At 53.0% G+C, this 16,689-nt stretch overlaps 5 protein-coding genes across 5 annotated transcripts; 3 read left to right on the forward strand and 2 right to left on the reverse strand.

Annotated features, from left to right (window-relative positions):
• Positions 1 to 222: 222 nt before the first annotated feature.
• CC1G_06976 (hypothetical protein) lies at positions 223 to 2,872 on the forward strand (the record flags this gene model as incomplete). Its single annotated transcript, XM_001837718.2, has 7 exons — positions 223 to 739; positions 797 to 1,141; positions 1,194 to 1,592; positions 1,645 to 1,992; positions 2,049 to 2,470; positions 2,521 to 2,719; positions 2,778 to 2,872. The coding sequence occupies 7 exons, from the start codon at positions 223 to 225 to the stop codon at positions 2,870 to 2,872; spliced, it is 2,325 nt and encodes a 774-aa protein (XP_001837770.2).
• Positions 2,873 to 3,502: 630 nt separating this feature from the next.
• CC1G_06977 (serine palmitoyltransferase 2) lies at positions 3,503 to 5,701 on the reverse strand (the record flags this gene model as incomplete). The annotated part of the gene is made up of 3 exons (XM_001837719.2): positions 5,116 to 5,701; positions 4,380 to 5,063; positions 3,503 to 4,327 (listed from the first exon to the last, which is right to left on the reverse strand). Exons 1-3 carry the CDS (start codon positions 5,617 to 5,619, stop codon positions 3,503 to 3,505), a joined length of 2,013 nt encoding a protein of 670 aa, XP_001837771.2. The 5' UTR covers positions 5,620 to 5,701.
• A 754-nt stretch (positions 5,702 to 6,455) lies between these two features.
• Positions 6,456 to 8,538, forward strand: CC1G_06978 (hypothetical protein; the record flags this gene model as incomplete). The annotated part of the gene is made up of 4 exons (XM_001837720.2): positions 6,456 to 7,586; positions 7,660 to 7,724; positions 7,825 to 7,957; positions 8,317 to 8,538. The coding sequence occupies 4 exons, from the start codon at positions 6,456 to 6,458 to the stop codon at positions 8,536 to 8,538; spliced, it is 1,551 nt and encodes a 516-aa protein (XP_001837772.2).
• Positions 8,539 to 10,660: 2,122 nt separating this feature from the next.
• Positions 10,661 to 11,379, forward strand: CC1G_13523 (hypothetical protein; the record flags this gene model as incomplete). The annotated part of the gene is made up of 2 exons (XM_002910962.1): positions 10,661 to 10,701; positions 10,755 to 11,379. 2 exons carry the CDS (start codon positions 10,661 to 10,663, stop codon positions 11,377 to 11,379), a joined length of 666 nt encoding a protein of 221 aa, XP_002911008.1.
• A 2,183-nt stretch (positions 11,380 to 13,562) lies between these two features.
• On the reverse strand, positions 13,563 to 14,711 carry CC1G_15549 (Clp1; the record flags this gene model as incomplete). Its single annotated transcript, XM_002910963.1, has 2 exons — positions 13,563 to 14,031; positions 14,263 to 14,711. 2 exons carry the CDS (start codon positions 14,709 to 14,711, stop codon positions 13,563 to 13,565), a joined length of 918 nt encoding a protein of 305 aa, XP_002911009.1.
• Between the last annotated feature and the right edge of the window lie 1,978 nt (positions 14,712 to 16,689).

A 16,689-nucleotide genomic window follows, 5' to 3' on the forward strand; every position in this document is an offset into this window, starting at 1 on the left:
GACTGCGACCCACGGCCTTGTAATACTCTTGATCTTCAACCTCCACCAACTCATATCGCTGCTTGCCTGGTAATCCAGCAGAACCTCTCGGCTTCAAATATATTTTTGACACGCTTTCCTATCAAGAACCCTATTTACTCTATTTTGTCCTTGGAGCAACGGCGGTATCGTTAACGCGGCCTTGAACCCTAACGTCTCCCAGTGCCAGGCCCACAAAACACCATGGACACAGGTGGCGTTCGACCCTTTGAAAGGGTTTGTTTTAACCTGTCCAGACACTGTGGCGCCGTACCTTTGGCTAGTTTTCTGGCCAACGATTACCAAGATCTCGACATCAGGGACTACCATATCCTGCCGTTTGGCCAAACCCCAACCGATAACGAGCCAACCGACGCGAATCTCGCGACTCTACAAGCAGCCACGGTAGGACCTGAGTTCAGAGGTGTGCAGGACGGCGAGGAAGGGCAGCCGGCTCGTGCTGGCGCACCCAGTGGTGCTACTCTGCCACTGGGCGGGCCAGCGTCGGCGACTACTGACTCGCTGGTTCCTAAACCCTCTACTTGTGGCACCACAGGTTCGCACCCAACCTCTTCCTCCTCGACCACGGATTCGAAATTATTACACTCGAAGCCTACACCCGAAAACGCGCAGGACATGCTCGAGCAGACTTGTTTGAGGCTTTGCGGTACAACAGAGGGGCTCTTGATCTGGGAAGTGTTCCGGGACCACAAACTGAACAGTGAACATCTTCTGTTTCTGCAGTCACAGTAGCCGTTGCTCACCCTCTTCTCGACAGCTTTTGGCGCAATCTTGACTGTAACATCTCTCACTGGACTTCAACGCACGTATCGAACTCCATCTCCTCAATATCCCACGGGGCTTCAGGCAAAACGCGAGGCTGCTTATCTGGCTATCCAGATGGGGGCGCTGGATTTCCTCCGGACTGGCGAAGAAGACCGGATGAAGCACAAGAAAGAAGAGCTGGTGGCCAGAGCGAAGATAGCGGAGCAGCAGAGTAGACAGCAGCGGGAAGAGAAGGGTGAGGATGAAGATGACGCGGTCAGGCTTGTGGAAGAGGCATGTGAACGGAAACACGCCAAAATATATTGGGTACCGTATCGTAATCCTACCAACAGAGAGCGTAAGTGGTCTGGGTGCTTCTGCAGACCTTCGTGCTCAATCTAGGGACGTAGAATGGGGAATGGCACTACGTGTGGCCTTGTCTCTGCACCAAGCAGAGACCTACTCCACGGAAGCGACGTTCGAAAGCAAAGCCAAAGCGAAGGCTCAGTGCGCTTCGACAGCCTTGAAGGAGGACCTCCTGGAGTATCTCAAATCGGGGGAGGGCAACGGCGAACCTTCCGCACGTTTCCCCTCAGGTCTCGGAATCCAGCTGCAAAGGGCTGCCTCCCACAGGTACTCCCTACAGGAGTACTTCGATACCCTGCCTAAGCCTTTCCCGATCGAAGTCGGCCAGAAGTCAGCCCTCGACCTAAAGCCCGTGAATTGGGTGAACAGTCTGGTCCAGGGCACCAAGGTGCCCGGCTTGAAGGTCAATTACTATTTTACTAGTTCAGACCAAGGTGCCGCAAGTACGCGTATTCTATTTTTCTCGCAATTCCTGTGCTCAGCTTTGCCGACAAGGCTTGTCCGGCTGTGTCCTTCGCGTCGAATGGCATCCCAACGCCGCCAACCCACAGAAGATCGACTGGAAACTGCCTACCTATATTGTCGATTGTCACTTTGCGAGGCGCGCCGACGCAAAAGCCGCCGTCTGTCTGTTGGCCGTGTCGCAAGATATGCAAGGCACCATCCAACAACTAAAGGAACGATGGCAGGATTCACGCGAGGCACTATTGTCCAGGGCGCACAGAACGCTGGCCGAGTCAAGAATTATACCTACACTGATGAGCAAGGGCTCGAAGCTTACACAGCGTGCAGGAACGAAAGGCTACCACCGGATTAGATACGAATGGGGTGGAGCTGATGGAGGTAATCTTCTTTCCACTCCTCGCTTTTCATACACCACTGACTCGTTCATTGCGTAGCCTTTGGGTGTACGCTCAAGGTTGACGTCTCCAACGACCCGAATTTCCCTGACGTCAGGGAATTCTCGGTCGCACCTCAATACCTTTCCAAGCTTGAAGCCAAGTGCGCTGCAGCATGCGTTGCTGCGAAGTCTGGCGTCATTGAATTGCTACATTCGCGCAGCGGTGGTGTTGTTTCCGAGGTTCGAGGGCGTGATGGACAGAAACGAGGCTATTGGGATATCCTCAATGACCTGGATATGGACGAGGAGGATCGAGGCAGGGAGCTCAGTCTCCTCTTCACAGAAGGCGGTCGGGGAGTGAAAAGGAAGCACGACGGGGGTAAGGATTCCCATAGCAAGAAGATCGACGTTGGAAAGATGGGTGTGGATGACGGCGAGATCGAGCAAGGCCAAATCGTAGAAGATGACCCGCAGGGAACGGTAAGGTTTTTCTGGCTTGGAACGGTCGGAAGGGCTTATCAGTGGCCAAGGCTTCAAACTATTCAGTTAGCACCAACCCGCCTACCGCCCCGGGCAGGCGCGCAAAGAAGAGACAGGCGCATCAAAATAGCGAACCTACCAGGCTAGGTGGTCCATCGTCTCTACCTCGCCCTCCCCCGTCTGCGCGTCCATTACCCGCACGACCGCCACCCGTCCATCCTACGCACTTTCCTCCACACGGATACCGACGTCAGTTTAGCGGAAACACTGGTTCGCTGCCACCGCGCCCTGAGCAACGAATTGGTAGCCATAAACACGCGCTACGTGAAGACAGCCAAATGCGGTGGACGTCGTCTATGGACTCGTACAAGCCAAGTCCCACCTCGCATCGCCATCCCATGACATAGCAACACGCCGCCATCCATGAGCCACTCTTCTTTAGGGATCCCTTGCTATTCGCGAAGTCCTACAACACCCTCTCTTCCACCCTATCACCGAAGAAAAGCTCCCATGTACATTAGCACTCATTGCTCCAATCTCATGCAAACCTCGCGCGCTACAGTTTAGCGCCGGCACAACCGATGTATGTACCACTTTCCGGTTTCAAAGGTTCGTTTAAGTTGCAAGTTCACCTCTGAACCCAAAGCCGCGCCAAAAAGATTGATGTGGTCTAGAACGTCATGTCATTAATTGGTGGTACGAATTATCAATAAAGATAAAACAAGTGTTGGTAAGGGAGGCAAGGAGGACAGACAACATCGAAAACATCAACCGTAAAAAAGGGTAGGGCGGAGAGGGTCATTTCATTACAACAGGGGGGCGTATGATTAGCATTTACTGGTCTAGTGGATGGTCGTGTAGGGAGTCGGAGGCGGGTAGGTAGCGGGAATTGGCTATATTTCTATACAAGGGGGAAGTCGAAAGTGGACGAATGTGTCAAGAGGGGCACAAGGAATCCAGGCCGGCTGTGACGTCATGGCTGCTGTTTCGGTCGGCGAGATGAAGCAGAGGAAATGCTAAAAAACACGGCGTTTACTTCAACATGGCAGCCAACTCTACAGCCCTTGAGGTGATATCCTCAATGCTCCACCTCTCCCTTCGAGGAATTCCATGCTTCAAATCCAACACATCACCGATCTCATCACATGCCCTCAAAATCGTGTCGATGTCGTCCTTCGTATGTGCCGCACTGACACAGAACCGCACTCGACTCGTAACGAGCGGCGTGGCGGGGTAGGCGACGACGACGGTGATAATGGGCGTCTGGCGGTCCTTCATCATTCGGTGGAACATGTTCATCTTGCCGGGGTTGAAGAGGAGGAGGGGGACGATAGGGGAGGCGGGGTGGCCGTAGGTGATGAAGCCGAGTTTGATGAGACCATTGTGGAGGTAACGGGAGTTGAAGGCGAGGCGGCGGAGCCGGGCTTGACCTTCGGAACCGGAAGAGAGTTGGACAGGGAGGTTTAGCCATTGTGGGAGGCTGGAATGAGGAGCGGGACCGGGATGGACGTATTCTTCCTCGACGGAAGCAGGGGCGGATGCGAGGCGGAGAGTGGAAGAGGATGTCGAGGCGGCAGGGGCAGTCACACCCATGATACTGGCCATGGATGCAACAACCTGAGTAAGGACGGGAGGCGTCATTGCTTCTGCGTAAGGTCCCGAGTGTCCATGCACACGGAGTCGATCGATGATAGCCTTGCTGCCAGCAATGTAGCCACCAGCGGCACCGAAGGATTTCGTGAATGTGCCCATGAGAATATCAATGTTGCGAGGATTGATGCCGAAGTAGTCCGCAACACCGCGGCCGTGAGGACCCATAGCACCGATCGAGTGTGCCTCATCGACGAAGAGGTAGAACTGCGCAGGAATGGTCAATGTACGAAGATAACGCTGGCGCGAGCGGACTAACCTTGTACTTCCTCTTCAATTCAATGATACGAGGCAAGTTAACAAGAGTTCCCTCCATACTGTACAAGCCCTCAACAATGACGAGAATCTTCTTCCATGGTCGGTGGGTTTTAGGTTGCCCCTGACTGATGACTTCCCGCAGCAAGTTTTCCAAGCTCTTCATGTCATTGTGCTTGAACAGTCTGACATGGGCACCGCTGATACGAACGCCAAATCGGATGGATGCGTGATTGAGCTCGTCGGAGATGACTAGGCAACCTTTGGACACGAGTGCTGGGATGTACGTCGAGTTGGTGGCGAAACCCATGGAACAGATCAGAGCATCTTCCATGCCAACAAACTTGGCTACCAAGGCCTCGCTGCTGGTGTGCAAATCACTCGAGCCACCTTCAAGCCGAGAACCACAGGTCGAGACGCCGTAACGCCTGATGCTTTCTTCGACAGCGTCCGCACATCCACCGCGAGCCTGTGCAAAGCCGAGGTAGTTGTAAGACGAGATGTTAAGTGCGCGGGTCTTGGTACCGGTAAGGATTTGGGTGTGGTTGTAGTCAGGTGAGATGCGGTCGAGGAGCATGATCGTACGGCCAGCGACACCGGTGACAGGTTGAGAGAAACATTCGTCCATCCTAGTTTTCAGCCGCCGGGTATAGAAAGAATCGAAATCCGAGTTGAGAGGTGCATATCCCTGTGGGCGCACGATGTCAGACACGACGATAGAGGCACAGGGTTGAACTTACATCTCTGGGTATCAAGTGCTGGTAAGACGCAGATTTGAGACGCTTGCCAATAAAGTCCCGAACGTGTCCCAAGACTATAAGAATAAGATAGCTGATATAGGTGGAGAGGAGGATGTAGTAGGGAGGGTCCTGTTCGATGTGACCTGGCACATCCTCGCCGGGTGTGTGCTTGGATGTCATACGATACTCTTCGTTGGCACAGTGTCCAAACTCGGTGTGCACGGTCGTGAACACCTGCTCAGACGTGGGAGGCCTCGCTGGCAGCGACAGGCCATGCGAATTGTCCTCGTCTTCATGCAACACGGTGTCCTCTGACGAAGATGTGATCGACGACGAAATGGACAGCGCAGGGGTCGACGTGGGCGAGCCGTTGGAAGTCCCCCTTGCCCTGGCGTCCGCCTGCGACAGAGCCGACAGATATGAGGCCGCCGACGCCATTGCCGACAGCGAAGTCGCGGAGCGTTTCTTGAACATTGAGGTGGTCTGAGGCTTGGGGACCGCCATTGGGGAATGATGGGGGGAGGCCAGCGGCATGTTTGGCGCGAACTATGGCCCACTCAACTTGGAGAACGTTGGGCGCGATGGGGCGAACGACGTGGGCGACGTGGGCAACGACGAGGGCGACAGTTGGGACGAAAGGAAGCGGGCTCGCCGTTGGGGACAAACCGTTTCGCTTATATTTTTCTCACCTCAAATGGGGATTTTGGTTTACCAAAACAAGGTCACGTAAGCCACGAATTCCATTGCTAACATTCCTTTTATCTCTAGTCTTCGGGCGTCTACTGGCCTTGCTTTCTAGTAAATACTCCTCGAATGTGGGGTATCAAAACAGTGTCTAAGACAGTCGCTTTCGCCAGGTTTCTCGAGCAAGTCGTTGGAGACTGCCCCGAAACCTCCGATCATTACTGACCAGTCAATTGCAATTACGAGCGGCAAGTCCTCCAACCGCTCCCAGGCTAGGCCCTCCCTTAGAGACTGCCGAACAATGAAGGGCGCCCGGGTGGGTCAGCGGACGGGTTACAGGATGTCGATGCTGCGCCGCAGAGCCTGGGAGGCGACACCCCGGAAGCGCCCATGGCTTCGAAGCGCGGTTCGTCTTACCCTGGTTCCCATCAAACTCGAACGCGACATCCAACCCAAATTGGGGACAACCATTCTGCAACGCTCAACAATACTTTCCCTGAGCAAATGAGCGCTCAAACAGGCCCCTGCAACAAAGGACAGAACGATGAACACCGTGAATTTCATGAATCATGATGTCATCGATTGAACAGGGGGAAAATTCGGATTCCAGCCAACTTGAACTGGAGGACAAGAGCATCTCTTCTTGAGTATCCATCATGTCCTCGTCAGAACCCCCAGCACACATCGTTATCGTCGGAGGCGGCATCATCGGTTGCACAACCGCCTACTATCTCGTAAACCACCCGTTTGGTGCCGCCACTCCGCCCAAAGTCACTTTGATCGAGGCATCGAAGCATGGTCCAGCCCAGGGCGCATCCGGGAAAGCGGGCGGTCTAGTCGCAAGATGGGCGTATCCGAAGGAACTTGTGAACGTTTCGTATACGGAACACGAGAGACTGGCGAAAGAACACAATGGAAAGGAGCGATGGGGGTGGAGATATGTTGGCTGTGGTAGTTGGGAGGGTCGAGCGGGGTTGCTGCCGCGGGGGGAGGGCCCAACTAACACGAAGAGCCTTGAGAAGACGCTGGGATTGTCTGGTGGGAGCGAGCCGCCCACCCGAGAACACAAAACACGCAAGTTGCCTGAAGACTTGCTCTGGGTGAATGAGGTACTGACGGATGCGTACGCGCCGATGGCGAGGGATGGTGAAACGGCGCAGGTTCACCCGTACCAATTCACGATGAGCATGTTTGAACTGGCCAAGGAAAAGGGATTGGGGTATATCCACGGAGTAGTGACCAAGGTCCTCAAGTCGGACGGAAAGGTAACAGGTATCGAATACCGCGACCCAACCACCAACTCTTCCACCACCCTATCAGCTACCCACGTCGTAATCGCAGCAGGTGCATGGTCCCCGCACATCGTCGACAACCTCCCCATTTCTGGCCTTCGAGCCCACAGTGTCACCTTCCGCCCACCAGAACACGTCCAAATCGCCCCATACGTCCTCTTCACGGAGATCACCCTCCCGTCAACCGCATCGTCACGCCGTCCCAAGGTCGTCTCCCCAGAGATCTACGCCCGTCCTGACAACGAAGTGTACGCCTGTGGGCCAGGCGATGACGAACCCCTTCCTGAAACCGTGGACGAGGTCGCAGTGGATCCAGCAGCCTGCGATTCCATCATCCAGAACGTCACCAGCATCTCGGAAGAGCTCGCGCAGAGCAGAGTGGATGCTCGACAGGCGTGCTACCTCCCCGTGGTAAGTGAGGAGGGTGGACCGATCGTGGGTGAGGCAGAGAAGATTGCGAAGGGATTATATTTGGCCACTGGACATACATGTTGGGTGAGTGGTGGGCGTAACTTCCAGGGAAGCTTAACGGTTGGCTGACTGTATGAGCGGGTCGTTTTGTCTTTAGGGGATCTGCAATGCGCCTGGGACTGCACGAGCTCTGGCGGAGTTGATTCTCGACGGCAAGATACGGTGTGCGAATCTGAGGAAGTTGGCGCCTTCAGTCTTCATTCTGTAAACATGCATGAGGAAGAATAGAATGATCTGACCCTCCCAACACGTTCCCCTGTAGAGATCCCGACGCGCCAATTAAGAACCGCGTCCGGTTCCATCGTGCAACTGGCAGGCCCTCCCGAGGGCAAGTTTTCGCGAAGATTTCATTCGCTACGGGTAACCGCACAGGGGCAGCTCGAACCGCCTCCGATGTAAATTGTAGGGGCTCGATTTGAGATTCAGCTGGACAGAGACGATCAAACCGGCGGCGAAAGTTTTTTTAGTTTGTTGGAGTGACCTGGCACTTGACTGGCCCCTGTCATGTGTACAAGACTAGTGAGAAGGACGATCCTAAACGAAGGTCGAAAACGTAGCAAGTAGATTCCCAAGTTAGACTTCGAATTCACAGGAGAGTTTGATAGGTATCTAAAGTATTAGGGTTATAATGAGTGTGGAATACTCACCCGAGGATGTGTTGGCGTTCGAGGGGTTGGCTGAAGCTCTCAATGAACATCATCTCTGCACGAGAACTAACGTCGTCAGTTTTGGCATAAGACTTAGTTGCGGCCAGCGAACTTCAATACTGGAAGGAAGCTTGAAACGCTTGCTGCGTCTGAGGCAACTGTGGGCGGGAAGTCGAAGTTCTCGGCCGCCTCGAGGCAAGATCGTTGAGAAATTAGCCTCTTTTGTGGGACCACTTCCTGCCTCGAGGCCTGTTGCAAATCAAGTCATGCAGAACCCGTTGCCCCTTCTGAAAGGCCAGCGAGGCACCAGAAAAGCTGACCTCCTGTAGATCCACGACTGAATGCGTGCCGAAACCTGAAACGGGTGCGTGATTCGGGGACATGGTAGTATATGCCTAAAGGGATTGAATTGTACGAGGGTCAAGAAGGACCATTCGGTTACGAGGTGAGACGCCGAGCCAAGAGGAACAGGTAAGATTTGAGGGTGCGCGCTTGATGTATTAACTGCCCCTCGCCTTTGTCGTTGATATCGGCTCTTCATCAGCGTCTTGTCAAGGCTTAATTTCCCGCTTCTGGTCCGATATCATGACAGAGCGATAGCCTGCTGTTTCTTTGTCAGTCAGGGAGGGTTAGTGGCCAGACGGTCGGTTCTTTCACGTCCTGACATTGAATGTCAGGGACAGAAACAGACTACGACGAGTCTAGTCAAAAGCGCGCAAGAGCATTGGTTCCGAGGGTGAATGTAACATAACCTGCGCACCGCGTTTTGCCTTGCATGGAGCGCAGTCGGAAAGGGCTATCCTCTCCAAGGAATGAGCGACCCGGTGCTGAGGAGGAGGGCTCATAAGGGCAAAGGTACGCCGGAGATTGGCCGTAATTGGAGAGGCCATTGCACGCGTTTCGCGGCTACCTCGCGGAAACGTGGCTACTAGTACCAGGTTAACAGCAGTTCGCAGTCGGATCGCTCCGTGGGTCGGTACCAGTCCGGAGTCGACATGCGCGAACCCGGTTCTCGCAAGTCGAGGAGATGAAAGCCAGAGATTCCAAGACCCGTTAGATCGAAATGAGGTGGGGTCGAGTCATCGGAGGGTGGTCGATATGCTCTTCTAGTCCCGCAGTTTCACCGTTAGTTGACCGTTGGAAAGGTCAGGCTGGGGGGCCACCATATGACGCAGGCGCGATGTCAGGCAGTTAATTCCATTCCGACGCGTAACAAGACAATAACAAGAAGTCCAAAAGGACCCAATGGACCTCGCTTAGCACGGGTCGCGTCCACCTCCGATGGTGCAGCAAGTCAGCATGTCGTCAAGAGAGAAAAAATCCATTGCAACCAGGTAAACACGTCCTTAGATCCGTAGCACGTTGTTCCCCAGCTCCAATTTGCAATCCCGCGGGGTAGAACAGAACATCCAGCGTCCAAGGCAGCAACGAGAACAAGGGTGCTCTCAAGTTTTTTTCAAACTTGAAAAAATAAGATGCAAGGAAAACCTTACACCCATGGATTAGGTTACGGCTGTTTCCCGTGGAATTTGATTGCCGGCGCTGGAAAAGGCGCCTGCTCCAATCAGGAGCGGACTTGAATCTCCACTTGTCATTGAACTTTTTCTTTCAAAGCGCCGGGAAGGCCGTTCGACTTGTGAGCGCAATCTATGACTTGATCTTGAAGCGACTATCGCCTAGGAGTTCGATGGATTCGGTCAGCCGCATCTCTCGTAAGTTAAAAAGGCGCCCGTCACATTTCCGTTCCATCGGTGCACTCACCAACAGCGCTTTTAATCCTCAGATTCCGAGCCCGTCAGCGATCTTGTCAGTCATCATCATCATCGTTTTGGTATCATGGGCCCGGAAACACTTAAAGCTACCTCGTGGCTTTGACTCCACCTCCATTTGGCATTTGCGTCAAACAGCAGACCGTCCAGATGGTCCCGCCCAGCACCTGCTGGCCCCCAAGTTTTTCCAGAGGTCAGATATAGGTACCCTATAACCCCGAAGGGGAGTGATCTAATCTCTTGGGCAAAGAGGCTCATCTCAGCCCTCAAAGGAAAACGTCATGTCGCCTTTGATTTCGACTTTTTTGATGCCTAAAGAGCCTGGTGTTACTTAGGCACTTGTTCGCTGCGCCTCCCGAGCATCTTGCCGAGAAGTTGGGCTATAAAGTACGTGTCCTTCCGTGCTTTTCCCTCGCTATCGTTCCGGTCCTCCTTCCCTCCCCCTTCCGCTTCCTTGTCCGTCGTCACCTCAAGACTTGCACGATACAATCCATTTTTGGCCATTTGTATGATTTTGGACGGTCGATTACTGATAATATCTCGATTTTTCTACCTCTCGTCATAGGCTTCCCGAGGCCAAACTCGTGCAAGACCACGTCTTATCGACGCCGATCGATCTCTGGTATATATACCGTCCAAAATCTGATTGCCCACCACTCCCCCGTCCGAGTTTTTCCCCGACATGACGCGACCTTCCTACCTGGCGAAGGCTGAGCCTTATGAGTGAGTTTGTCGGTCCTGTCTCAGTGGAAGTGCTTCTAATACGGAATGTTCAGTGCTCTATGTCAACACTTTAACGTTATCCCACCCCAGGCAATCGAAGAGTCCATCCCGGAAACATATGAACTGAGAGTGACACAGGCAACTCATTTACCCACCCACGTCCTAGCCGCCACTCTCGCAGATCCCTCATCATCGCCAAAACCTCCCCTATTCCTTCCCATTGACGCCAATCTATTCGCAAAAGGTTTTACGGTGGACACAGTAACCATTCCATCCAATTCGCCCTCCGCGACACCTAGTACTTCACCTGGTGGATCCCTTGTCATCACACTACCCGTCATCCCCATCTCTGTACTCCACCTCCCTTCATTGCCGCTACTCCTACTCTATGGAATGGGTTTGGAGACCCAGCACAACGCCCTCGCCTGGCGTCTTCTCCCCTCCCAAGTCATCGAGGAATTCCCGAACGCCGCTACCATGGCCCAAATCCTCTCCCGAGCGCGTCCAGAACAGTTCGACCGAATCTTCCTGTTCAACCAAGGCCTCTGGCGTAACATCCTGTCACTTGGTGTGCAGGACAGCAAGGTCATCGAGCTCGTGCAGACAGCTTGGAACGTAACGGCCGAGGCTAGGAAGATACGGCAGAGGTCCGTGTCGGGCATTACTGGTCGGATATAACACGATGGGAGGGAAATGGGAGTTCTCGACTGCTCGGCGGCGGATGGGTTTCAACCCCGTCGAGGCCATTGGCCCCGCACACCCTCTTCTTTGACTCTATGGGCCCGGATTTCTGGCCCTGTTAGGGGACTGGGGAGCAAGCAACACGGGGTGTTGTAGGCGACCACGCTACCTGCCTTTATTCAATGCGACCCATCCCTTGTACTCCCTTTCCACAAGCCGTCCTTCCTCTTTCCAACCCGCCTTTCCCACTTGAACCCCGTAAGCGCACATCTCTAATCTTTGATTTACGTATAATCGTTACACAACCATCCCCCTAATTCCTCTACAGAGGCGCGTCCTGCTGCCCCTTCCCATGGCACATGCTTCCAACTTACGATTTCTCACGTCCCACTCGTCCCAGGTTTCGCCTTTTCGGATTTCGTCCGTGTTGTGTTTTGTCTTCTTCCGTTGTCTTCCTCCGTTGTCTTCGATTTGATTCCCCACACCCGACTGCCTATCATTGTTCTTGCTTCGGATTCCTGGGCCACCTCGTTGAACTGGTGCTACTCAATAATTTATCGTAATTTACCATACGTTATCGATACATACTCCCCCCATTCCGTTGTATTCCTTCGCTGTAGCTTTTGAGACCACCACCACCACCCTAGCCTCTGTTGTATAGTTTTCGACTTCGTCCGCCCGCCGTTGTCCTTGTGAACCATTTTTGTTGCTATCGCACACATACATACCAAGTACACTGCTTCTTGCTATCCTCCCTACTAGCTTTCTACATGCATTGCTACTATACAGCCCTCTACAGCACTTGAAATGAAGTAATTTGAGCCCGGAGCATCCACGAAACCTACGCGAGGAAGAGGTTCTTTAGGCGCTGGTCTGCATTTTCGCCCATACTCAGTCCCAAATTCCAGGGAACGAGGCCAGTAATACTACTGTATTGATTGTCGTTTTACAGCCACTGTCACTGTCATTCAATGTCAACGAACGGCGTCCAGACTTGTCAAGCATCGTGCCAACGATTTGTTTCCGCGTTCACAGCATCCGCTCCAACATCTCCCTATTTTCGACGTACAAATCAAACCCTAGTTGACAGCAAACCTAACGGTAGTGTTGTTGCGAGGTGGAGGTCCCTCAAGGTGGAGTTACCTTGAGGTCCCGTATTTGTGATGGTGGCGTTCTCAAGGTCCCTTGAGGTGGCCTTGATGTGTTTTCCCATCCCTGTAACGGAATCTCCGGGACGGTGATGTGGCAGCGAGTGCGAGCGCTTGTCGATGCAGAGTGCATTAAACTTGCTATACTTCACTTGCTATTCTCATTTTACTACCTTATGACTTCAAGGATATGCAAGAGTGCTGTGCTTCCCGACCTCTAATACCGAATTCCCAATTCAACGTGAACAGGTGCTTGGGGCAGCTCGAGACCTTGGGATATGGCCAAACTGCGGAATACCCTTCATTTCATACTAATGACCTTCTGGATAGACAAACACCTTTGAATAGTTAAGAAACTTGCTCTTACCGCGAGCGTTGTTCGTGTTCATTGCAACTTTTGATTTTCTCATCCCCAGTATAGAAATAGGTATTCGTGGGAATGGACCTCAAGGTCCAACGAGGTAACTTGAGGTAACGCCACCAATCACCTTGAGGTACCTCCACCTCACCTCGCAACAACACTACCTAACGGGCAAGTGGAGGAAGCCAAACTCTAAAAATAAAGTTTCCCTGGGTAAGCTCGGCCTTGAGGCTTGGGCGCTCCGACTCTTTGGATGCAACTTGGAAGGTTCACTCTCCCGCGGATCCCCCTGAACCTGGTGCACACGCCTTTCATCACTTCGACCTCGCTCAGTTTTGACTCGGTCACACAAAGAGTTGAGAATGCAAAAGGAAAATGGGTTGAATGCGATGCGTGGTATATAGTACAGATGCTTGTTTCTAGAACTACACTGATAATTTTACTTCATAAAAAGTGGCGGGATGTAAAAAATGCACGTCGATGTCTAAGTGGGAAACCCCAAAAGGTATGGTAGAATAACGAAAGGTATAATGATATGAATAAGGAGGTTGAGCAGGCGACGATGCGTAGGGGGTATGATGAATGATAGTCGCGGTCGAGATGGAATGGATGGTTCATAAGCATAATGCATAAGAGCTTGAAGCCATAGGATGATATGAGTGATTGGTGGCTTAGTCGGTAGAAACGGAAGAGATCATGAGCGATGGCTTGCCTGTGCTGACTGCAAGAGCAGTGAGCATGACCTGCCATGCCAAATCGATCGTGTCCCAGAGCAGCTGGTCGTGGATGCCCAGTGCGCAGGCGTTCTGCCAGAGGCCGTGGATCATCATGGTGTTCAAAAGAAGTTTTTCAAAGGTGTAGGTGCGCCCTAGCCGTGTTGCGAACGAGTCGACGGTCGCGCCATGCTTTTGTTCGATTTCAAAGTTGTGAGGAACGGGGCTGGGGAGCATGGCGTTGAGGAGGGTGGTCGTTTGCTTGTGGTAAAGGTAGGCGGCGAGAGGCGCGTAGTTTTCTGGGGATGGGAGGCAGAGAGAGCGCACGGGCAGGCGAACTTTGTCGTCGCTCGATGCGGGTGCCGAAGGGATGGTTGCTGCAGGTGGGAATGGTGAGAGGTTCGAGCAGTGGGCAGCGAGCACGAAGCTGTGGACGGGATAGAGGGTGACTTTGCGGGGTTGGGTACAGCAGTTCGCGGGCAGGGGCCAAAACGGGCGACCATGTGCGATGGTGCGACCTGCACATCCTTCAGCTGACTTCGATCTCGGAGGGGAGAGCATTGGTGGTGAGGGTGGCTTTGACATTTGAGAGAGAGGCGAGCATCCTATATCGATTATTAGCAAATGCTCGGTTATCAAAGAAAAAGGAGTCACTTACTGAGGCCCGTGAGATTCAAGCACCTGGCGAATGTATTCAGGATCGGTATCGGCAAGCTCTGGGTTCACAGCCATGAGAGCCTCGCGAGGAACTTCCTTGAACTGTGGTCGAGCAAGTTCCTTGGGGAGGGAGATAGGAATTGTGAGCGGGGTTGAAGTTGATGGAGCAGCGTCGCTCATTTGAACATCAGTCGATGGAGGCGAAGTAATAGTGAATTTGAGCGAGCCAGTAGAAGTCGATTTGGGTTTCATGACATCCCGTCGCTTTGCCTGTTCGACAAGTTGCTTGGAGTTGCGGGGTGTGTTGGTTGCGCGTCCTCGTCGTCGTCGTGAAGCGTCGTGCAAACTGCTTCGGAGGCGGTTGGCGGCAACGCCTTTGACGGCCGGGGCGGGAGGCATATTCTCCGCGTCGGCCCGTCGTGCTTGAACGTGCTGTCTCAGAACTGGCATTGTGGCAGAAGAGGGCGGGAGACTTGAGGGGAAGTTGCTTGTTGACGAGGAACGCTTGAACTGGGGGAACAGTGACCGAACCAACACGGCCCCGCACCTGGTTTTATAGGCGAATTCGCAAAACCAATCGACCCAATCCTTGAAACGAAGCAATCCAGCATTTTTACCCAAAAAGGCAGAAATCGCGTAGCGAGACTATGTGTGCATTTGTTTGCATCCCAATCCACTTTTGCCTTCGCCGGCAGTTTTCTTCCAGAAAGGGTAATTCCTGGGAACCAATCCATTTGCCATCAAGCAAAGATACCTCATCAGGGTTCTGATTGCCCACTCCTGTTCGCGTACCAATCCCGTAGCGCTGCCGGCATTCAGGGTGCATGCACATAACCAGGAAAGGCAAGGATCCCGACGAGCAATTGCAACGAACAATGGAGGATTGGTTTTCGTTCCATTTTCCGCGATACCTTGTCGTTGCCAATCGCACGTTGCTTTGTGCAGGGTGGTAGTCCGTGGAAATAGTGAGGAGAAAGCGATTGGTCCATCTCGTTTGTGGGTACACTGGCAAGTCATATTTGCCCACTGGAGTGAAGTGTCGCCCACAGACCAAGCAATAAGGTTCAACTCTAGACATGGGTATGCTGAATGGCCCGTCGATGGCAGCTACTAGAACTCCTGTCTCTGTCCAATTCTAGCAAAAGAGGTGCCCATATTACGGTGGCCTCGAGGTGAAGGCGACGGAGTGCTGATGATCATTGATTTGGAGTGGCCACCTGGAAGTTTCCTGCACGAGAAAAGGCAAAAGCAGACACCAAGCAGTCCTAGAGTAGGTCTTGCACCAACAGACGAGCACACACAAGTCAACACGAGGGTTCTAGAAAGGCGCCTAGCAAGGGTATCGCGGAGAAACCGATTGGAATAAGCGCTGGGGGATGGCGAAAGAAAATTTGGAGAGCCAAGGGCAGCGGAGGGAAATCGTCGAGAGGTCTCCCTTATTTTTGTGCCCTCTCGTAGCATATATAGCGCGCACAAAGGCCCTTGGTGATCGGGGAACTTGAGAGGAAACACTGCCAGAAGTCTCGGTCGGTTGGGGTGGTCGCCTGCAGGAAGGGGCCCTCCGATGTGTTTGTCCACAGATAGGCGCCGAATATCGTTATCATCAATCATTCGAGTGTCAATCCGATCCACAGACAATTGAGGGTACCAAGTTAGTCCAGTCCAGGGTGTGGGTCCCCACACCTGCCTTCTATGAGGTTGTGGGCGTAGTTGAAATCCTCTGGGAGGAAAGAACGGGCCAACGGGATGGTCACGAGTGAGGCTAAAGCGGGAAGCACGACGGAGCACCTAGGTAGACCCTAGAGCAAATGGGTCCCTTAAGGCATAGCCTGTCCAGAGACGACCATTGTGATAGTGGACGAAGACGATTGTAAAGGCCGTCAGGGTGTTAAACGGAGCAAAGCCCCAACGGGTGCCAGGGCGAGCAATGTGTTCGGTGCGTGCGCGAAGAAATGATGACGTTAGAAATTCCTGACGTCGAAGGGAGATAATTGCGTTGGGAAAGAGGCCCCAACCAGTTTTCCGTTGGAAAGAGTGGCTGAGTTCAATACTGAGGGGTTGAGCTAAGGACAGCAGCTGTCTAGCATCCACGCCAACTTCGAGCGCAACTCGGATGAACCTTTTTCCAATGAGAGTCAATCGCACTCTGGGGACAAGATTTCAACAAACAACGCACCTGGACACACTATCACTTGCATATATTCTCCGCGATGATTGAACACGAATAAGGCGAAGACCCAGGGTCAGCTTAGCGCCCGTCCATGGCATGTTCCAATTTCAAGATTACGTTCAAGATGCACCTCTTTCATGACCGATAGATGAGCTTTTGGGGCGTCGGGAGGTAGTTTTAGTATTGCCTTTAGACCCTCCGGCTCAGTACGTCGACAGAAAAGCACCTGTCCCTTCCAACCCGGGTGGTAATATAAAT

This window comes from Coprinopsis cinerea, assembly GCF_000182895.1.
Source record: "Coprinopsis cinerea okayama7#130 chromosome 6 map unlocalized cont3.6, whole genome shotgun sequence".
Taxonomy (NCBI): Eukaryota; Fungi; Basidiomycota; class Agaricomycetes; order Agaricales; family Psathyrellaceae; genus Coprinopsis; species Coprinopsis cinerea.